Raw genomic sequence first — 23,946 nt, 5'->3', positions numbered from 1 at the left:
CAAATATATGTTATCAGGCTGACTTTGCTTGTGGGTATTGAATTTTAATAATGGGGTCATATTAGCCTACATTGAAAGTTGGCATTTAGAGAGGTATAGGAATATACATCTTAACCCTCAGGAGGCTAAGACAGGATAATTAAGTTTGATACCTGCCTGAGATACATAGCAACTTAAAGGCCAGCTAGGCTACATAGTAAGATACTGTCTCAAAAAAGAAAAGAAGGGCCAGGAGTTTGGCCTAGTGGTAGAGTATTTGCCTAGCATGCCCAAAGACCCAGGTTCAATTCCTTGGTACCACCAAGGAATGGTTATGTGGCTCAAGTGGTAGAATGCTAGCCTTGAAAAAGTCCAAGAACAGCGCTCAGGCCTTAGTTAAGGCCCCAGGACTGGCAAAAAAAAATTTTTTTAAGCAAGCCTGGTGGCTTACACATGTAATCTTGGCTACTCAGGAGGCTGAGATCTAAGGATCAAGGTTCAAAGCCAGCCCAGGCACAAAATAACCTGAGACTCTTATCTCCAATTAACCTCTAGGAAAATGAGAAGTGGGGCTTGGCTCAAGGGGTAGGGCGGCAGCCTTGAGCTGAAGAGCTCAGCATCCAGGCTGAGTTCAAGCCCCATGACCCAAGGGGGGTGGTGAGGGGGAAGAAAATAAAAGAAAAAGAGAGAAAAAATTAATTCCTTTTAATGAGTACAAATGTGCTCTCAACCTACCTTTTTTTTTTTGGAGTGGGGGGGTCATGGTGTTTGAACTCTGGGCTTAGGCACTGTCCCTGAGCTCTTCAGCTCAAGGCTACTGCCCTATCCCTGGAGCCACAGAACCACTTCCCATTTTCTAGTGATTAACTGGAGATGAGAGTTTATTGGTCTTTAGTGCCTGGGCTGGCTTTGAACCATGATTTTCAGATCTCAGCCTCCTGAGTAGCCAGGATTACAGGTATAAGCCACCAGGTGTGAGCCACTGAGCAGGCTCTCAATCTACTCTTCACACTAAAAAGCTAGCCTTAAGGTCAGGTGCTAGTGGCTCACAAATGTAATCCTAGATATTCAGGAGACTGAAATCTGAAGATTTGAGGTCCAAAGCCAGTCCAGGAAATAAAAGTAAATGAGACACGGATCTCCAATTACCTAATAAAAAGCCAGAGTGGAGTGGTAGAGCATTAGCTTTAAGCAGAAAAGCTTACAATAGTGTTCAAGCCCCAGGACCAGAACAACAACAAAAAAAGTCTTAAACGAATGAAACTGGTTCCACATAACATAATCATTCTCCCAAACAATGCCTAACATTATGACAAAGAACATAACAAAAATCCAGCATCCAAACCATAATGTTTATGACTCATAAGCAGGAGAAAAATCAAGCAATAGAAAAAATGATCAATGGCTGCAAGGGGTTAAGAGGAGATGACTTCACAAAAGCACAGAGAAAATTTTGGAGGTGATGATATTTTTTTAAATTGTCTGGGTATGTATAGAGGGGTTACAGTTATATTCGCCAGGTAGTAAGTGCATTACTTCTCACACATTGATGCCCCTTCTCATGTTTTGGTCCCCATTTCCCAACTTCACCCCCACCCAAGGAAGGATGATTTTTGTGGTAATTATCCTGCAATGTGTACTTGTTAAAACTCAAAGCTACTTTAAAAACTCAGTACTTAGAAAACAGAGGCAGGAGAATGTTAAGTTCAAGTCAGCCTGGACTACATAGTATAACCAAGGTTGAAAAAAAAAATAAAACTTTAAAAGTTTTTATCCACGAACAGTTTTATCATACTTTACATAAAATGGAAAACATGTTATTTCCTACCACCTATGATGAGTTTCCATTAGAGAAAAAAATTAATCTTATTGTTATAATTAAGGTGTTGTGCAGAAGAGTTCCCATTTTAAGAGTCAGGTAATAAGGATATTTGGGGGGGGGGGAGACAATGCCATTACTTCCTTTGCTTTCCTTCTAGAGAAAATTTTTATTTTTCCTATTTGTTATTTCTTGGTGAACACTGCTATTCCCTTGGCAATTGAGGCATTCACTAATATCCCGCCCTCTCTCTTTTTGGTGGGTCATGAGGCTTGATCTCAGCCTGGGCGCTGTCCCTAAGCAGTTCAGCTCAAGGCTACCACCCTACCTCTGGGCCTGGGTGTTATCCCTGAACCCTTCAGCCCTACCCTTGAACCAAGCCCCACTTTTCGTTCTCTAGAGGTTAACTGGAGATGAGAGTCTGAGGTCCTTTGTGCCTGGGCTAGCTTTGAACCTTGATCCTCAGATCTCAGCCTCTGGAGTAGCTAGGACTACAGGCGTGAGCCAGACACTGGCTCCTCTCTCTTTTTTACTGAAGCTATACTGGCTCCTCTCTCTTTTTTATTGAAGCTATGAGGACTTAAAGCACTGGACTGGGTACAAGACCCAAATGGGTACCTATGTTAGGATTTCAAAGATCTTCTATTCGCTTCACTTTCCTCATTAAAAAAATCTTCATTAATTTATTGGCAGGAGCTAAAGACTCTGGGACAGCTATTCAACTTGGAAAATTCTACATTCTGAGGAAACAAGAATGCAAACTACACAGGGGTACATGTATAGCACATTTGGCCACTGGAAAGCCTGTTGGAGAGTTTTCTCAGGAGATACTCTCTCCTAAAACAAAGAGACAGATGTCTTATGACAACTGGAATTTGCTGTTTTGAGAGGAAATATACTAGTACTAAAGCTATTATTCTACAAATGAGAGAGCAGAGAAGAGAAAAAACCTGAATCCTTGCAGAGACTGTTGAAGATCTGATCATATCATTCTAGAATTTTCAGTTCTCAGAGTTCTTTCCCGCCGCCTTCCCCCACCAATCCGGGGTTTGAACTCAGGGCCTGGGCACTGTCCTTGGACACTTTTTGCTCAAGGCTAGCACTCTGCTACTAGAGCCATAGCACCACTTCCGGCTTTTTCTATGTATGTGGTTCTAGTGAATCAAACCCAGGGCTTCGTGCATGCTAGGCAAGCACACTACCACTAGGCCACACTCCCAGCCCTCAGAATTCTTGAAAATATCCTCATTTAATATAAACCTACTAATATGCAAATATCATATGGAAATACCATAGCAAAGCTAGACATAAATTCCTTTAAAAAAAAAAAAAAACAGAAACAAAAACAAAAAACACTCCACTGCTCTAAGAACTAAATTATATGGACCGGGAGTTTGGCCTAGTGGTAGAACGCTTGCCTAGCAGGCATGAAGACCCGCGTTCAATTCTTCAGTACCACATATATAGAAAAAGCCGGAAGTGGTGCTGTGGCTCAAGTGGTAGAGGTCTAGCCTTGAGAAAGCCCAGGGATAGTGTTTAGGCCCTGGCAAAATACAGAAACCTAAATTCTACTAGAAAAAAAAAATTGCTCCTTCAATGCAATCCTTTTCAATTGTTTGTTTCTATTCTTACTGCTGGTGCTTATTCCAAAGCTCTCTACTTTTCTCATGACATTGGAGTTTCAAGAAGAAGCTGGGATTTTTACAAATAGTCTTATGGATGAAGCAAATTAATCTATAGTGATAAAAAGCCTACCACTAAGCCCAGCATGGCATGGTAGCTCTCAACTGTAATGCTAGCTAGTCAGGAGGCTGAGATCTGAGGATCAAGATTCAAAACCAGCCCAGGCACAAAAGGACCTGAGACTCTTATTTCCAATTAACCTCTAGAAAATGGTAAATGGGACTTGGCTCAAGGGTAGGGCTAAAGCGCTCAGAGACAATGCCCAGCCCAGGCTCAGAGTTGGGCGCTGGCTCAGGGATAGTGTTAAGGCCAAATTCAAGCCCCACGTCTCCTCCCCCCAAAAAAGCATATCGGTAGTTATCCAGGGATGGAACAAGAAAAATGAAGAAAATAAAAGGATCTTGAAGGTTGGCATGGTGACTCATGCCTGTAATCCTAGCTACTCAGGAGAATGAGATCTGAGGTTTGCAGTTCAAAGCCAGGCCAGGCACTTTTTTAAAAGTCCATGAGACTCTCATCTCCAATTAATCACCAGAAAACTGGAAGTGGCAATGTGGCTCAAAGGGTAGAGGGCAGTAACCTAAAGCTGAAGAGCTCAGGGACAACCTCCAGGCCCAGAGTTCAAGTCCCACAACCAAGGACAACAAAAAAGATCATAAAGCATACAAGTAAGATTTAGAGAAGTAAAGGGTATCTTCATGATAGTTTCCCATACATATATACATATTGTCAAAATTTGTTATAAATCTTAGAGCTGGGTGCCAGCGGCTCATGCCTGTATCTTAGCTACTCGGGAAATTTGAGATTTGAAGATCACAGCCAGACTGGACAGGAAAGTCAATTAGACTTGTAGCTCCAAGTAAATGGCAAAAAAGATGGCTAAAGTAGAGGAGTTACAATTCAGAGACAGCACACTGGCCTTGAGTTTAAGCCCCATGGGGCTGAGCTCTGAGGATCACAGGTCAAAGTAAGCCCAGGCAGAAAAGTCCATGAGATTCCTATCTTCAACAAACCATGTAAAAGCTAAAAATAGAACTGTGGTAAGAGACAGAGAGCTAGCCTTGAGCATAAAAGCTCATGAACCGAACCCAGGTCTAGAGTTCAAGTTTAGAATACCCTCCTTCTCTCCCCCCACCTCCGCCAACACACAAAAACTACAGCACTTAGATTGATTCAGGGCCTTGCGTTTTGTAGGCAGGTGCTCTACACTTAAACTACATGCTCAGTCCAAAAGTTATTTTAAACATTCACAGTTTATTACACAATTATACCTCAATATAGTAAAGTGGAACGTTTCCTTTTTTTTTTTTTTTTCGCCAGTCCTGGGCTTGAGCTCAGGGCCTGAGCACTGTCCTTGGACTTTCTCAAGGCTGGAGCTCTACCACTTGAGCCTCAGCACCACTTCTGGCTTTTTTCTATGTATGTGGTACCGAGAATCGAAACCCAGTCTGTGCATGCGAGGCAAGCACTCTACCACTAGGCCAAACTTCCGGCCCTTCTTTTCCATTTTTGTCCCAACAATACTGGGGCTCTTTCTAATAACCAGGAACTCTACTACTTGAGCTACACCCCAAGCGCACATATTGGGATTTATTTTTGGGGGGTGGGGTGGGGTGGGTCATAGGGCTTGAACTTGGCCTGAGTTCTGTTCCTGAGCTCTTCAGCTCAAGGCCACTGCCCTACCCTTGAGCCAAACCCCCCTTCCCATTTTCTAGAGGTTAATTGGAGATAAGAGTCTCAGGTTATTTTGTACCAGGCTGGCTATGAAGCTTGATCCTCAGATCTCAGCCTCCTGCGTAGCTAGGATTTATAGGTATGAGCCATTGTGCCCAGCTATAAGTTGGGACTTTTGAAATGAGATAGTTTTCGTGAGTAGCTTTGTTTCTGTTCAAGTTACAATCTTTCCAACTCCGCATAGGTAGGATTCACTGGGCCAGTTTTCTAAAGTTGCAGGGACACATGACCTTTTTCAGAAATAAATTATACTATGGCTGCAGGTGAAATTTTCATTGAGTCAATTATTGAAAGACTTACCAAAATGATTTTTATTTAATGTCCACTTCTTGTAAACTACAGTAAAAAATACACAGGTACACTAAATTCTAAAATCCTGTACCTTCTCAAGTTACATAATGTTCCTGTAGGATCTAAGCTCTTCTATTTACTGCTATCAATTCCCACCCACACATTCACCCCCAACTCAGTGGCATTTACTGAATTCATCAGCTTCTTTAGGCACTTTTTCATAACCATCAACAGAGGGTTTTTCCACTGAGATGAAATGTTAGTTGCTCAAGCAAAAAGGCCCACTGCCTTAGGAGAAAAGAGGAGACTACTTTATTTCTATGCAAAGCAAGGGCACCAACCAACTATAGGAGAGTCTTTTGTAGAATTTTCCTGACTTGTCAAAAACACATAGAGGACCAGGAAACAAGAATAAAAAGAAATGCATTTACCCATGGAGTAGAGGTTGTCAAAGCTCTGGTGCATGCGGATAATCTCATAGTAAAGTTCATCATAGCTGCTGGGAGTTGGCAGGAATGTGTCTCCATACGTGATAAACATATTAAAGAGGTTCACAATCTAAAAAGGAAGTAAGAATCCATTTAAGATGTAAGACTTTTAAGATCAGAAAATATTATCAAAATGCTACATCCATGTCTTCCTGGATTACAAGAGCTAATTTTCAAGAATTTTTGTGAGCCGCTTGTAAAATACTCATTATTGAAAATTCACTTATAAAAACTTGTAATTACATAAATGATATTACAATACACATTCAAAGCTTATTATTTTCTAATTATTTTCTACCTTTACTCTTATCTATGCTCTTGAGATTACACGGTTGATAACTATGCAGTAGGAATTTAACATAATGGTTTGCTTTTATACATATTGTCTGATGTCATGTTGATAGCTTGAAACTGGCCATGGTTAATTATATTTCTACAGTGAAAATCAGTAAATGTCACAAATCAAGATTTTTTCTATCTCATTAAATGCCCAACGGTCACTAACAAACTATGTATTACCCTAAGACCTTTAAAGGCAAAATGGCCTACTCTAAATAACCAGCCAGATAAATAGGAACTGATAATGTTCCTCAGAATCGAAGTGCAGCCATAGTAGAACCACTGGATGGGACACCACTAGCGGCTTTGCTATTTACCAACATAGCAACTACAATAGTATAGCAAAGTCTCTAGTCTGGAACTAGGCTATTGTATACAGAAATCTGGCATATATTTATACATGAATGTTCTCCCTGGAAGGAAAAGAAAGTTCCAGTTTAGGTAAAATCATAAATAAGAAAGGAAAGTAGCAGTCTAGAAATTTTGATTCATAAGGAAAATATAGCCTGGTTCCTTCTATAATTTAATCCCTAGAACATCAGCTCCAGCTTCAAACCAGTCCATTTCTGTCTTAACATATAGCTTCAAAGAAAGAAATATTTATTTTGTTACTCACCATAAGGGCTAATGTAAAAATGTTGTGTTTGGCCAAAAGTACAGTTTCATTTGACATAAGGAACTTCAGCAAATTTATCAAGGCTTAAAAAAAAAAAAGACATCATCACAATTGTTCAAACCATGATCAATAAAGGTCAATAAAAGTGGAGTAGCTCCACAGATAACCACAGGACTAGAGTGAGTAATCCTTATTATTCAACAAAATATTTTACTAAGTGATTAATATGTAATAACTGTACTTACTTATGAAGTGCAGTGTACTATTTCAACACATGTAGGCAGTAGATATTGATCCACATCCTTCCCTTATGTTTGAAGCCATTGAACTACTCTTTTCTAGTTCCTTATCAAATACATATCATAGCCATTTCACTGTGCTACACAACACTGAATTTATTCCTTCTGTCTTTTGATGTCCATTATCCCACTTTCCTTTACCCATACTCCCTGACATTTCTTGTAATCAATACTGGACATTCAGATCAACTTTTTGTTTTTGTGCTGGTACTAGGGCTTAAACTCAGGGCCTTGGGTTCAACACCCTCAATAAAGCAGATAGGTTGGTATATTTGAGGAAAGCACCTTCCCAGGTATGTGTCTACTTCTTGTCTTTTTTTGTTTGTTTCTTTTTTTGTGCAGTGCTGGTTCTGGAGCTTAAGCTCAAGGCCTGGATGCTATCATTGAGCTTTTGTGCTCAAGGCTAGCACCATATAACTTGAGCCATAGCTCTACTTCTGGCTTTTTGATGGTTAATTAGAAATAAGTTTCATGTATTTTCCTACCTAGACTGGCTTCAAACCACAATTCTTAGATCCAGTCTCCTGAGTATCTAGGACTACAGGCATGAGCCACCAGCACCCAGATTTCTTGCCACTTCTTTTTTTTTTTTTGCCAGTTCTGGGACTTTAACTCAGGGCCTGGGCACTGTCCTTGGGCTTTCTCAAGGCTCTACCACTTGAGCCACAGAACCATTTCTGGCTTTTTTTCTATGTATGTGGTACTGAGGAATCGAACCCAGGTCTTCGTGAATGCTAGGCAAGCACACTACCACTGGACCAAACTCTGGGTCCCCTGTCACTTCTTAAATAATAATTAAGCTTAAAAATCTTACTGCTCCAAATTTACTCCTATATAGTTCTTCCCCTATCAATGTGGCTCGATTTACTGATAAAAATGAGGACTCCTTGGGCCAGGAGTTTAGCCTAGTGGTTAAAATGCTTGCCTAGCATGCACGAAGACCCGGGTTCAATTCCTTGGTACCACACACATAGAAAAAAGCCGGAAGTGGTGCTGAGGCTCAAGAGCTAGAACTCTAGCCTTGAGAAAGTCCAAGGACAGTGCTCAAGCCCTGAGCTCAAGCCCAAGACTGGCAAAAAAAAAAAAAAACAACAACAACAACACATGAGGACTCCTTCCAACTCAGACTGCTAGCCATACATCTGTTTCAAACATCACTACTATAGAACCTATAGATAGGCTATCACTCTGGTTAGGATGAGAGCTCATACAAAGAAAATCCTACTAAGTGTGATGGCTCAAGTCTGTAATCTCAGTTACTTAGGAGGCTGAGACAAGAGAATCAAAAGTTTAAGGCCAACCTGGGCAACCTAACAAGACCCTATCTTTAAAAAAGTATCTTAATGGTAGAGCAATTGCCTAGCATGCACAGACCCTGGGTTCAATCCTCCAGTCTGCTTGTACTCTCTCTCTTTCAATTTCCATCTCTTCCACACCCATGCATATACGAATATACACACACACATCTTGACTATTTGTAGTTATTCAAACAAAAGTATAGACTGTTCTAGTATTTCTGACAGAAATAACTTTTACTGAAATTATTTTTTTCTCTCTTTCTCTGACAATAGTTAATAAAGGGGAAAGAGAACTACAACCTAAAAGAATATCAGTAAAAGGGGGTCTACAAGTCTCTAGGTTTAACAGACACTTTAAATATATTTTTGCAAATAGGCATTAAGCATAAAAGAACTCCTCAGTTGCCTTGGGCTTATTCACTTAGAACATTTGACCATAGGATGAAATCTGACCGTCTTGACTAATGCTCTCGTATCTATTCCCTTTCTTGAAGAGAAGCTACGGAAGAGAACTGCAAGTTCTCACAAGGGAATCGTCATCCTTCTTTCCTCTCCTACTCAAACCTATTCAAGATCTCTAACCCAAAAGCCTTTACCCCTCCTTTTCTTTCTTCTTTTCTCCTCCCCTCTTTTCCTTTCCTCTCTTTTCCCCTCTGTTTCCTCTCTTCTCCTCTCCTCCCACACTCCAGAGTCTGACTATATAGTCTCAGCTAGACTTGAACTATTCCTACCTGTCTTTCATGTGTTACTAGTACAGACTCCACTAAAATAAATTACAATGTCCAGCTCTGACCTCGCTCTTTCTAAAATCCATCTTCCTTTTTTTGCTAACAAAAAAAGCCCATTCTCCCATGCTGCCTGAGCTTTGTATGAACTTTACTACTCTTAGCACAGGGATGTGTTCTTTGATTTGGAACATCAGGGAAGGAAGAGTAGGAGTGAGACTACAGACACTGCTGCCTGCTACAAAAACATTCCTCATTCTGAACCCCCTAACAGCATGGGTACAGTACAGAAACAGCAGGCAAAGGAAGTGCAAGATCCTAGCTGCACCACCATTTTGATTCTAAGGTTTGAGTCTTCCACTCTAACAGCAAAGAGCTTTGCTAGGGATGAATGAGACAGATGTTCTCATTTATGAACCCTTAACCCATACCTAGATGTAAGTTCTCTGATGTTTCATGATGGAAAGGCAAATGATTAGACAGCTGGCTTTTTTGACAGTGTTGTTACTAAGTAATCTATTGAACTAAATTGGGCGGGTTGGGGGAGAGCAGATGCAGAAGTCCACAATAGATGATATACTGCTTAATTCTACCAGGAGTCCAAGGAATAAAGGGAGCTAAGAGCTACATACAAATAAACTAACTCCATCCCAAACTTCCCTCCTAAATGAAAATCACCTAGCTGAGATATATAGGGGCTGCCCAAATCCCCCTCCCCCCCTGCACCTAGTCCTCAGGGCTTACTTAAACCCTGTGAATGAATGAATAGACCTAACAGTCAGACCCCATAAATCTACAGGAGACAAGAGAGATGAGTAACACATGTGGCACTCTGCAGACTATAAGGGCTAGAGAGACAAAGCAGCTTTTGCACATATCCAATCAACAAGGGCTTTTGTCCTTAGCACACATAGCACAAAGATGCAGACTCAGCAGTGACTATGTGGTAATTAAGGGGCAGGAAAGCTGGAGGAAAGAAAGAGAAAGCAATGATTTATTGTTCCTCTGCTAGAACTACAGCCAGTCTTGATCTCTGGGATTCAGAGTCAGGGGTGGCAAAGTGATAAAGATGAGGGGAGGAAGAGAGTAATTTCTAGCATAGACCAAGAAGCAACCAGTGTCCAGACATCAGCAGAGGCAAACATAAGGGTGAGTCAACCTCTATGATGCTCTGAGAATCAATACTGCAGAGACTTGTCTGCTACTTCTGATAATTCAGGTTATAAACCACTCCTAAACTACTAAAATACTGCTGGAAAAAGTAATTATCCACAGGATTTTATTTGTTTTATTATTTTTGTTTGTTTGTGGTGCTGAGGCTTAAACTCAAGTCCTCACACATGCATGACAAGTGCTTTAGCACTGAACTAAATCCCCAACTGCTAGAAGTATTTTAACAGGCAGTTGAAATGAACAAAGCAACCTTAAATTTGGCTTCCACAAAGCTCTGACATCAAAGATCTTCCTTCTTCTTTAAGAAAGAATAGACCAAATATCCTATGCAACAATGCTACCCTCTTTTATCATCTCAAGAGGCATTATATGAACTACTAGTATCCTATACACCACTACACTGTACCCAACACTTATCTCGACTCCATTTTAAAAAGTTCTCTACCAGACACCCCAGGTTATTTTCATACTTGTGATCCCCTTTTTCAATTGGTCCTCAACTACTTCTAAAAGTACGGGTATTTAATGCCTCATTGTTATAGTCCTACTAATCTCAGTGCTAAAAGATTCCCAATACCTTAGTTAAGCATAATCTGCCTCTGCAGGCCATCTTATCTAGCCTCTTACCTTCCCATCTGCTCATCTCTCATCTCTACATCTCCCCTCTCACACACATTTTTTTTCTTCTTTTTTTGTTTCTACTATAAGACTCTCTCTCTTTTCTGAACACATAATTATCAACTGAGACTGCTCTTAATTTCCTTATCCAGGGTTACTTCCTTCAAAATTATGCCTTCCACGTGGAATGGGACTGGAATGGATATGAGCTCTCTACTATGTGCCAAGAACTCTTTTCTTTATGTAGAACCAGTATAAAAACAAAACAAAAAATGAGTGTGGGCCGGGAATTTGGTCTAGTGGTTAAAGTGTTTGCCTAGCATGCACAAAGACCCGGGTTCGATTCCTTGGTACCACATATATAGAAAAAGCCGGAAGCGGTGCTGAGGCTCAAGTGGTAGAGTTCTAGCCTTGAGAAAGTCCAAGGCCAGTGCTCAGGCCCTGAGCTCAAGCCCAGGACTGGAAAAAAAAAAAACTAATAAAATTAAAATCACAAAAGGCCAATGTTTTTTTTGCACTAACATTACCAAGAAAATGTTCCATGCTCCACAAAAATTTAAATCCAGGCCTAGGAGCAGGGCCTAGTGGTAAGAGGGCTTGCCTCACCTGCATGAAGCCCTGGGTTCAATTCCTCAGCATCACATACACAGCAAAAGCTGGAAATGGTGCTATGGCTCAAGTAGTACAGTGCTAGCCTTGAGGAAAGCCTAAGGACAATACTAAGGCCCTCAGGACTGGCAAAAAAAAAAAAAGAAAAAAGAAAAAAATTCCAATCCACTTTTTTTTTTCCTTCCTTCCTTCCTTCCTTCCATTCTTTTTTTTCTTCTTTCTTTATTTCTTTTTGTCAATTGTGGTACTTGAAATCAGGGCCTGGGCATTATCCTTGAGCTCTTTTGCTTAAGGCTAGCACTCTACTACTTTAAGACACAGTTTTCTGAGGGTTACATGGAGATAAGAATATTACAGACTTTCTTTCCTGGGCTGGCTTTGATCCTCAGAGCTTAGCCTTCTGAGTAGCTAGGATCATAGGCATGAGCCACCAGTGCCCAATTTTTCTAATCTACTCCCCTCTCTCCTCCCCAGCCCTCGTCTGACTGCTTGAACTCAGGGCCTGGGCACTGAGTCTCTGTGCTAAAGGCTAGTACTCTATCACTTGAGCCACAGTGCCACTTCTAGCTTTTTCTGAGTAATTTATTGGAGAGTGTCTCACAGACATGTTTGCATAGGCTGGCTTTGAATATCAATCCTCAGATCCCAGCCTCCTTCAAACTATGATCCTCCGATACACTTTTCAATAAGCACTACATAACTGACTAGCTCATATCATCATGGTATACCACATTGAACCCAGGGCCAAGTATACAATGGTGCTTCCTTACAGATGGAGAAAAAAAAAAGGAAATAAATCAAATATACTTAATTAACAGACAGCCCATGGATTCTTGGTAGTAATGCAAATTCCAAGTGACCCTTCAAGATCACACTTGAAAAATTGTGACAGTCTTCAGAATAATAATCTAAGCTCACAAAATCAAGGTTCTAAATATTAATAGCAAGCTATAAAATCCTTGAAAACCCAAGGGTTGACTTTCAACCTCTTGCAGTCTCAACTCCTAAAAGTAGTTGCACATACTTGGCTGAAGATTTCTCTTCTCTTCTTCCAAGCCCTTAGAATCCTAGTTTCTGGACTTCTTTCCAGGCACTGCAAATTGGCTTCAACTGTTGCCTTTCTATACACTATACTAGAGACAATTCTACACTAGAGACCCTCAGCTTCACATTTAGTTTCAACCTATATTTCCTTTTTTTGGGAAGTCATGTGAGTACATCATAACTCAGTGAAACTATATGACAGCAGTATATAGAAACTCAGACTTTCCTGAATACAGATGCAGGTGGAATAAAGGATACCATACAGTGTCCAGATTCTGTCCAGGTATCTTTGGTGAGTCCTTAAGTCCCAAGCAAGGTACCAGAGATAGAAAAGGCCAACCTAATTGTCAAGTACGAAGAGCGAAGTACCATTCCCTGAGAATCTTGACACCTTACATAGGTTCCCCAACACCTCACAAAGAACTTCATTTGCTGAGCTGTTCTTAGTATTAATGTACCCTACACAATGAGACTTTCCCAGATTTCTTTCTATTCTGCTTTCAGTTCAGGAGGAGGGAAGGAAGATAGCAGCAATTTGTGTTGCAATGTAGGAGTAGAGTGAATAATGGATATGGGAGCCTCTATAAAACTAAACTCTGTCTTCCACATCAAAGTAAATGAGGTGCAGATAGAACAAGCCAACCACAGGAAGGCACAATTAAGTGGTAGCCAGATACCTGCCTCAGAGAATCAGAGAGGGAGGCTTAATTATGAAACCAAATGAATGACATTTAAATCAGTTTAAAAACTAGAAGGAAACAGAGAGGCTCCAGCAGAGCACAAATATCTTAAATGCAGTGGCTCACGCCTATAATCCTAGCTACTCAGGAGGCTGAGATCTAAGGATCAAGGTTCAAAGTCAGCTGGAGCACAAAAGGATCTAAGTCTCTTTATCTCCAATTAACCTCTAGAATATGGGAAGTGGGGCTTGGCTCAAGGGTAGGGCGGTATCCTTGAGTTGAAGAGCTCAGGGACAGTGCCTAGGCCCAGTTCAAGCCCCGTGACCCCCCCCACAAAAATCTCTAAAGAATCATGTCAGAGAGAACACAGTCTGTTTAAATAGCTTTTAGATACAATAAAGAGATAGAGAAAAGGCAAAGAAGAGACTTAGGCAAGACCTATTTAGTGACCTGATATGGAGCTAGAATAAGGTACTATCTAGCTCAAATCAAAGCCTTTCCCTTAAGGGAGATGGATAATTTCACAGTGATTGATAGAAGTATTGGCATCTTACCTGCTTAGAAGAGCTGTCAAGGACAATATGGAAATAGCACTAGTGTGATAAGCTAATGCCACCAAAACCCCAGAGGCACTATAAACTCCAGCCAATACCAGCATCAAAATCTTCAATTACCTAGTGATACTGCCAATAATGAGTAGGTTCATTGTCTAAGAAGGACTAAGAAGACAATACCAGCAGAATAATTTTAAAAACATACCAGATAACTTCTCAGAACACAGGCATCTGCTGGCTACAAACCTAAGCATCTAATTGATACAGTGGCCAACAGAATTTTACTAAATAAATAAATAAAATGGTTTGGCTATGTCCCTAAGCATATTGAGGTTAAAAAGGGAACACAAGTCAGTATGTCAACAGCTTGCAGTGCTTAAAGGTTCCACACCACACTAGATGACCCAGAAAATACAACAATTATTTAAAAGGAAGTTAGGGTTCCTACTTACCACTTTGCTTGCTATTGATGTGAATCTTTTTTTTGCCAGTCCTGGGCTTGAGCTCAGGGCCTGAGCACTGTCCTTGGACTCTCTCAAGGCTAGAGCTCTACCACTTGGCCTCAGCACCATTTCCGGCTTTTTTCTATGTATGTGGTACCGTGGAATCGAACCTGGGTCTTCGTGCATGCTAGGCAAGCACTTTAACCACTAGGCCAAACTCCAGGCCCCTTGATGTGAATCTTAAAAGGGATAATATTCTCAACTATCTCTCTTTCCTCATTTACTGGGGGGGAGGGGAACAAAGTACTCCTCCAATTACCAGCCACTGTTTCTTTATTATGAAAATTACCTTTTACATAAACCCTTCCAGACCTTAAGACTTTGGGAAATGTAGGACCCCTATGCACCTTCCTGTAACTAAACACACTAAGAAGTCCTTGCCTTCTTCTAGGGTCCTAAACCACCTGCTTCATTTTGCCAACGTGATATGAGTGATAGACAAAAATATTTATTATGAAATCTAATAGTTAATGAATATACAATGTCTACACCAGCCATTTATTTTCTAGAAAACTAAGGGAAGACAAGTAACAGACTTGTCCTATTTGTTCAAGACCCAAGAAAGAATGATAGTTTTTATCAAACCAGATTTTGCCAGTGTACAAACAGAACAAGCAGAGTACAGCTACTCTTTTTCCTGTCCCCTGAACTTGCCAAGATGCTGATAGGCCTATAAGCGTTGATGCTTGTCTAGATAGGAAATGACTTGCAAGTACAGAGAAAAGAATAAAAGAACAATTTTCTCACTCTTTTAGGGGCTTTTATGTGGGAATCTCTTTTCCTTTAACAGGCTAAACCTGTTAGAAATATTATCTTTTGCTTGTGCCAAGTTTCTAAGGGAATGAAAAGAAGATTCAAAATAGTATAAATTTGAAATTTATCTAAATGTAGCATCTGAAGGGAAAAAAAAAGCTCTTTGGCATTTTTTCAGTCCTTGGGTTGTCTATACTGTTATGCAGAGTTTTTCACAACTAATTTATAAAACTAGATTGATACCTTCTAATGTTCCTGTTTTAGAACATTCTAAACTTGGAGGAAGTGATTAACTATAGAGGAACGAAATCTGACTTTTTGCACATAGAAACATAGTCTTAATCAGGCGGGGAGTTTGGCCTAGTGGTAGAGTGCTTGCCTAACATGTATAGAGATCAGGGTTCAATTCCTCGGTACTACATACATTAAAAAAAGCCGGAAGTGGTGCCGACGCTCAAGTAAAGTTCTAGCCTTGAGAAAGCCAAGGACAGTGCTCAGGCCCTGAGCTCAAGTCCAGGACTGGCAAAAAACACAAACAAATAAAAAAAAAAAAGCCATAGTCTTAATCAGTAATATAAAGCCTTGGAATATATTCTTGTGGTTATTTCCTTAAATGAGAGAAACAAGAAATAAAGAAGATGGACACTAATGGCTTATACCTTTAATCCTAGCTACTAAAAAAGCTGAGATCAGGCCAGGTGCCAGTGGCTCACACCTGTAATCCTAGCTACTCAGGAGGCACTAAGAGACTCTTATCTCCAATTAACTACTAGAAAACCAAGCTAAAGAGCTTAAGGACAATGCCCAGGCCCAGGGGTCAGGCGATAGCCTTGAGCTGAAGAGCTCAGGGACAGTGCTCAGGCCCAGAGCTCAGGCCCCATGACCCACCCAAAAAAAAAAAGTCTGTGAGATTCCTACCTCCAATTAACCACCCAGAAACCACAAGTGGTGCTGTGGCTCAAATGGTAGAGTGGTAGTCGTGAGCTGAAGAACTCAGGGAAAGTGTCCAGGCCCAGTGTTCAAACCCCACAACTGATACCTGCCCCCACAAAAAAAAAACAAAAATAAAAAAAACCACACCAGACTAGCTGGGCACTGGTGGTTCACACCTGTAATTCTAGCTACTCAGGAGGAGCTGTGGCTCAAGAGCAGAGGCCCTGAATTCAAGTCCCAGTACAGGCACAAAATAAATACAAAACAAAATAACAATTGCAGCTTCCAAAGTTTCATTTCACATCTACCCTAGCATTTTATGTTCTTTCCTATCTTCAAAACAAAAGCAACAGTATTATACTACAGATGTTACCTTTGGGGAAGGCTGGGTACATAAAACTCTATTACTATTTTTTCACTTTTCTATAAGTCCATAATTATATCAAAATTAAAAGATGAAGAAAGAAACTAAACTAATGGAAGTAGATAACTGAATTCAAAGTTTAGTTTCTCAAAATTAGGACATACTACCAAACCACCAAAGCTATTCCTATGCAAAAATGACCAGATAAATGTATGGCTCAAGTTACCCTTTCTCTTGAAAAAATTCAATCCCATATAACCAGCTTGCAACAAACAGCTCTCAAGGCCCAGCCTCAAGGTGTACCTAACCATGAAGGCAAAGGCTTCTATTAGTAATGGGGGAACCAGCTGGATCCACAAAGCTGTGACGCTCTCTAAGTTTTCTACTTTTCCTAGTGGAGATCTAAAAGGTCAGGCCATATATAGTTTCTCCCTTTTCCACAGAGTTGAGAATGCTTTGGATGCTGTTTAGTACATTGAAGCTGAACAGATTGTTTAGGGGCTTTGGAGACCTTTCTTCCTGCAGGGAGGCAAATGTTATCAAGTGATCTGCATCTGAGCAAAGAGGGAACTCTCTAAATTCTAATCATGACTCTGTTTAGTGTCTAGTTCTATGATCCTTAGCCAGTCACTTTACCTTTTCTATTTCTACTCCCTTCCCCAACACCCATGGACATGGAAGAGTGAAAGGTAAGAAGGAAAGTGACCCAAAGATAAATGCGGAGTGAAAATGCCAGCATAAATCTGCCTTTAAATCAGATTGTACTATTTAAATGTGGACAATCTCCTCAATTCCCTTTCTGACTCTATGAAGCTCCTTTCAAAACATTCTATTCTTTCTTTGGTCAGTAACAAAGAAAACACCAAAGTTTCCATTTTCACTTAATCAAAAGCAAATCCAGAGGAGCACTGGTGATTCACTCCTGCAATCCCAGTTACTCAGAAGACTGAGATCTGAGGATCATGGTTCAAAGCCAGCCAGAGCAGGAATTCAAGTGACTCTTATTTCTAATTAGCTGCCCAAAAAGTCAGAAGTAGAGCTGTGGCTCACTTTGAGTGAAAAAGCTCAGAGACAATGCTAAGGAACCCGACTTCAAGCCTCAGGAATGGCGCGCGCGCGCACACACACACACACACACACACACACACACACACACACACAAGCAATTCATGCATCTGTTCAAAAAGAAAAAAGAAACAAAGAAACGATACTACCTACTACTTCTTTCATATCAACAAATCAAATAAAACTACGTTGGACCAGGCAGAAATAGCTCACACCTGTAATCCTAGCTGCTCTGGAAGATGAGATCTGAGGATTACAGTTTTCAAAGTCACTCTGGCAGGAAAATCCATGAGTCTCATCTCCAATTAACCACCAGAAAGCCAGAAGTGAAGCAGTGGCTCAATTGGGAGAGAGAACGCTATCCTTGAGCAAAAAAAAAGAAAAAAGAAAAAAAAAAAAAAAACAGGCACCAGTGGCACATGTGTGTAATCCTAGCTATTCAGGAGACTGAGATCTGAGGATCAGATCAGGGTTCAAAGCCAGCCAGAGCTTCAAACCATGAGACTCCTATCTCCAATTAATCACCAAATAATTGGAAGTATCATTCAAACTGGTAGAGCACTGAAGAACTCAAGGACAGTGCACCAGGAACACCACCACCACCAACAACAAAAGCTCAGGAACAGTGTCCAAGGCCCTGAGTTCAAATGGAAAACAAAACAAAACAAAACACCTAAGTTGAATGCCTGACACGTTCAAAGAGGAAAGAAGTCAGCTCATCAGAAACAAGAAAATAATCACAATACTGGTTTTATTATTGTTGTTGGTGGTGTTGTTAGGGTCCAACAGCAACATTGTGCTGCACTGAGAGAATGTTGATTTATTATTAACAAAATTCTACATATAAATATTTTGTCTTTTTAATAAAACTAAATAGTCTGCTAGGGATAAAAAGATTAAAACACAGGTCCTGTCTGCTAGCAATATTTTTAGACGGAGAAGAGATAGTTAAGGCATTATACAACATGCAAGCACAGAAAGAGAATTGTGACCCAAAGTGCACCGGAACACACAGGATATTAGAAACAGAAAACAAAATGATCTGTAGCATCAATAAGGTCAGAGAAGGGGCTGGGAGTTTGGCCTAGTGGTAAAGTGCTTGTCTAGCATGCACAAAAATTGGGGTGCAATTCCATGGTACCACATATAAAGAAAAGGCCACAAGTGGTAGAACTTTAGCCTTGAGAAAACCCAGGGATAGTGCTGAGGTCCTGAATTCAAGCCCCAGGCCAGGCAAAAAAAAAAAAAAAAAAAGTAAACAAACAAATAAAATAACATAAAATGAAAGTTAAAAAAAAAAAGGCAAGGGGGGGGTGGAGTTTGGCCTACTGGTAGAGTTCTTGTCTAGCATGCACAATGACTGGGTTCGACTCCTTGCTACCACATACTTAGAAAAAGCTGGAAGTAGTGCTGAGGCTCAAGTAGTAGAGCTCTAGCCTTGAGAAAGCTCAAGGACAGTGCTCTGGCCCTGAGCCCGAGCCCAAGCCCAAGCCCAGGACTGGACACACAGACACACAGACACACACACACACACACACACACACACACACACACACACAAGCCAGGCATGGTGGCTCACACCTGTAGTCCTAGCTACTCAGCAGGCTGAGATCTGAGGATCACGGTTCCAAGCCAGCCAGGACACTAAAGTCTGTGAGACTCTTATCTCCAATTAATCACCAGAAAACGGGAAGTGGCACTGTGGCTCAAGGGGTAGGGTAGTAAGTAGACTGGAGCTGAAGAAATGAGGGACATTGCCCAAGCCCAGAGTTCAAGTCCCATGACTGCCCCCCCCACAAAAAAAAAGTTCTTGGCTCTGATTTTTCCATTAATTTTGTCTGCATGATCCCTCCATAATATCTTCAGCTAGTATTGTATTGAGCACTATTTCAAAGTCTGATTAACATAGTTCCGTGTTTGGATAGTTTGTAAGTAAATAAACATTTCAAACTGCAAAAAAAAAAAAAAAGTTCTTGGGAGTCAGGAGTTTGGACAGCTAGTGGTAAAGTGCTTGCTTAGCATGCTCCAAGACCCAGCTTCTATTCCTTTGTAGCACATACATAGAAAAGGGAGTGGTGCTGTAGCTCAAGCAGTAGAGCTCTACTAGTCTTGAGAAAGCCCAAGGACGGTGCTCAGGCCCTGAATTCAAGCCCCGGGATTGGCAAAAAAGAAAAGAAAAGAAAATATAGTTGAAGCCAGGAGTTTGGCCTAGTGGTAGAGTGCTTGCCTAGCATGCACGAAGACCTGGGTTTAATTCCTCAGTACCACATACATAGAAAAAAATCTGGAAGTGGTGCTGTGGCTCAAGAGGTAGAGCTCTAGCCTTGAGAAAGCTCAAGGACAGTGCTTAGGCCCTGTGTTCAAGCCCTACTACTGGCAAAAAAATAAAAAATAGTTGACTAGATACTAAGATGTTTTGTTGGAATAAAACTAGTTGCAACATAAAATTAGATCAAGGATTTTTCACATAGGATCATGGATGGGTTTCAAAAAGTCCTGAAACTATATGCAAAATACATACATGCAAAAGGACATTTTTCTGGATAGGAAAAATATAACTTTCATTCTATCTCAAAGGGCAAAGAACTCTCTCACTAGTATCTCATATCCATATCTAGCTTTTGCCTCCATTGAAGGAGAATATTAGAATCTAAGTATATTCAAATTAGTACAAGCTCTTGACAAGTCTATAGGTCAAAGGACAGCTTGTAAACTTTCTAGAACTTGGTGAAAAATAATAACTACATATCATATTTGTTTGCATATTTACAAACAAAATGTACAGCTTCTTTTCCATATGCTAGGTGAGGTTAGCCTAAATGTATTTCCCTACCTAAATACCACGGTAACAGGTATCTTAGAAATACATCTTAGGAATACATCAGGGTTTGTATCTGTAAAAGCAACAAAGAAGCTAGACACTATGGCTCATGCCTATAATCCTAGCTACTCAGGAGGCTGAGATCAGCTCAAAGCCAACCCTAGCATTAAAGTCCTTAAGACTCTTATCTCCAATTAACCACTAGAAAACCAGAAGCAGAGCTGTGGCTCCAGGGGTATGGCGGTAGACTGGAGCTTCAGAGCTCAGTGACAAAGCCCAGGCCCAGGTAACCTTGAGCTGAAGAGCTCAGGGACAGTGCCCAGGCCCAGAGTCCAAGCCCCACAAATGACCAAAAAAAAGAAAAATGGAGTTTGGCCTAGTGGTAGAGTACTTGCCTAGCATGCACAAAGACCCAGGTTTGATTCCTCAGAAAAAGCTGGAAGTGGTACTGTGGCTCAAATGGTAGCGCTCTAGCCTTGAGAAAGTCCAAGGACACTGCTCAGGCACTGAGTTTAAGCCCTCCCCTCACATCGCCTCCTCCGCCAAAAAAAAAAAAAAAAAATTGTGAGACCTTTGGTAATTCTTCCAATAACAAAAAACAACTGTAGACAAACAACACAGGAATAACAATCAGCATTCACAGCATAGTATACCCATATTCTAAACAAGGGCATATGGACCATAGCTGACTGGTTCATAAAAATCCAAGGTTTTCTGTGCATCAGTCTTACTTATAAATAAAATCCAATTACAATTTGCAGCACATATATAAGCAAGCATATATCAACTTAAGTATATTTGTCATGGTAAGTTTCACACACCTCCTTCAAATTTGTAAGTCTAGAAGGCTAAGACATGGGTATTTCAACATATGAGGGTTAGTACCAGCCAAAGAGTGGGTGGATCCACCATAACTATACTTGTATTCACTGAATGCAATATTATACATTATTATAGGCTCTAACTGAACTGAATATAGTATTGTATTTTGCAGCTTTCCTTAACACTTGCTGCTCTTCATCACACTGTATATTCTATGGATGAACACACAGAATCAGGATTCCAGGAGAACTCACTCGGTCTGTATAGGAAAAGGAGCTAACCTTACTTAACAAAGAACCCAACTACAAATATTCCTCAGGAACAAACAGTCATTCAGGCCTCATTAAAGGCACTCACATATAACCACTTCTTGATTTATTTGTGTGGTGCACACACAAACATTTTCTTCTAGTCTTACAAATGAACAATCATATTGCTAGCCTAGGCATTAATAGGGGTCCTTTATGTTAAAAGGATTATTGCTACCTAGAAAATGCAACTCTAGTCATTTCTATCTTTCGATTTCTCTTCAGCTTTTCTGACATTCCCTCAATTCTCACACAACCATTCTTTTCTCTCCTAAAATACTAAAATGTCACTATTGCCAATTAGTGTGATTCTCCTACTACCCTTTCACCACTATAGGCAGTAACAGAAAAACTTGCTAATCCATTAATTAAAGATCTCTCCTTCCCATTATAAAGAACTAAATTTAGTAAGCCAAATTAAGCTGGGAGGAAACCATGTGTCACAACAAGTGAATTGAATTCTATGGAAGAGGGCTGGGTTACTGGCCTGTTTCTTATACTCTGACACTAGCACATCCTCCCCTCTGCTGAGAATACAGAAAAAAAATCTCTCATGGGAAAGGCAACTATTCATCACTGTAATCATCTGGAGAAGACTATTGTACCATCAGGTCACAAAAGCCACAGGACCTATCAGCAAGCTACTGCCTCAGAGAACAAGTTTCTTCTGTTCCCCTGAAACCTCCAATTTAGTTACACAAAAGGAAAGGGTGGCAAACCAGTATTAATTGTAGCTTTAGAGAAGAGCCATTTCCCACCTGCAGGGGTAGCAACATCTTTAACTAAATAGATACAAAGACAAAAGTAAACACTGTAATTTGCTGTTTTGTCTCCAGCACAGGGGGAGTGGTGTAATCCACACTGTCTGTAAACAGTAATGCCAGATGTAACCCTAAAAAAACAGGATTTCCCCCCCCAATCTCCTTCACCCCTTCCCTATCCTCTCTCCCTATGATATTGCTCCTGAGATTACTTATCTTGATGAAACATACAGAAGCCTCCCTATATCCATATGCTGCTCCCAAAGGGAACCAAGAAAGAGTCCAAATTGGTACTTTTTTTTTTTTTTGTGGGTCATGGGGCTTGAACTCGGCCTGGGCCCCTGAGCTCTTCAGTTCAAGGGTACTGCCCTGCCCCTGGGCCTGGGCACTGTCCCTGAGCTCTTCAACTCAAGGCTTCCACCCTACACTTGAGCCAGGCCCCACTTCCCATTTTCTAGAAGTTAATTAGAGATAGGAGTCTCAGGTCTTTTTGTGCCTGGCCTGGCTTTAAACCTTGATCCTCAGATCTCAGCCTCCTGAGTAGCCAGGATTACTGGTGTGAGCCACTGCGCCCAGCAGTATTGACTATCGTTATCTCATTCTTACACAAAAGAATCTCTGTGTGTGTGTGTGTGTGTGTGTGTGTGTGTGTACGTACACATTTTAACATTTTTAAAAAAATCCAGACTTGGGCATGACACATAGGAAAAACTGTGGAATAAATGTGTGTGTATTATATATATATAATATAGATATAATATATATACACACATTTTAACATTTAAAAGAAATCCAGACTTGGGCATGACACATATTTATTCCATGGTTTTTCTTTCTCTGCCAGGCCTTCTTCTAGCTTGCATTTTTTTGGCCATCTGATAGAAATAATTGAATATTGCTTGAATTCCAGTGATTCTTTTGTGTAAGAATATATATATATATATTTATATTTCTTTTTCATTAAAAAAAAAAATCTGCCTTCAGCCCAGGCTCATAAAGAGGATGAGAAAGGGGATGAGAATGTGGCTAGTGGCAGAGTTTTTGTCTAGCATGCAGAAAGTCCAGGGTTTGATTCCTTAGTACCATATACACAGAAAAAGCCAGAAGTGGGACTGTGGCTAAAGTGGTAGAATGCTAGCCTTGAGCAAAAGAAGCTCAGGACAGTGCCCAGGCCCTGAGTTCTAGCCTCAGAATTGGCAAAAAGAAAAAAAGAAGTACAAGAAAAGATGAACCCAAAAGAGAAGTTACCTGACCAGAGTTCCCGCCAGGTGTAATGCAGGCGAACTCGACACTTCTTCTGGTAACAAAGCAGTTTATGTACTACCTGAATGCAGCGTCTGTAATAAAAATGAAAAACTGGGGTAAGTTTGAGAAAGAATGCAATTTATCACAAATATCCTTCCTTCCTTTCTTTTCTTTTTCTTTCCTGTGTGTGTGCTGATTCTGGGGCTTGAAGTCAGGGCCTGAATGTGGCCCTATACAATTCTTGTTTGTTTTTGTCAGTCTTAAGACTTGAACTCTGGGCCTGTCCTCAGTCCCAGAGCTCTTCAGTTCAAGAATACCACCCTACCCTTTGAGCCACAGCCCCACTTTCCCTTTTCTAGGGATTAATTGGAGATAAGAGTCTCTCAGTCTTTAGTGCCTGGGCTGACTTTGAAACTCAATTC

At 40.6% G+C, this 23,946-nt stretch overlaps 1 protein-coding gene across 4 annotated transcripts in view; it reads right to left on the bottom strand.

Annotated features, from left to right (window-relative positions):
- Armh3 (armadillo like helical domain containing 3) overlaps positions 1-23,946 on the bottom strand; it is a 179,015-nt gene that overhangs the window by 74,679 nt on the left and 80,390 nt on the right. For all 4 annotated transcript variants that reach the window (XM_090346028.1, XM_090346029.1, XM_090346030.1 and 1 more), the window contains 3 exons: positions 23,528-23,616; positions 6,950-7,032; positions 5,938-6,064 (listed from right to left, as the gene is read on the bottom strand). In XM_090346028.1, the coding sequence (XP_090202154.1) occupies positions 5,938-6,064; positions 6,950-7,032; positions 23,528-23,616 (299 nt within the window). The remainder of the gene's footprint in view (positions 1-5,937; positions 6,065-6,949; positions 7,033-23,527; positions 23,617-23,946) is intronic.

Source organism: Megascapheus bottae, chromosome 15 (assembly GCF_031878675.1).
Source record: "Megascapheus bottae isolate mThoBot1 chromosome 15, mThoBot2.hap1, whole genome shotgun sequence".
Classification (NCBI taxonomy): Eukaryota; Metazoa; Chordata; class Mammalia; order Rodentia; family Geomyidae; genus Megascapheus; species Megascapheus bottae.
The sequence above is the reverse complement of the archived record's forward strand: the minus strand, read 5'-3'. Positions and strand labels throughout refer to the sequence as shown.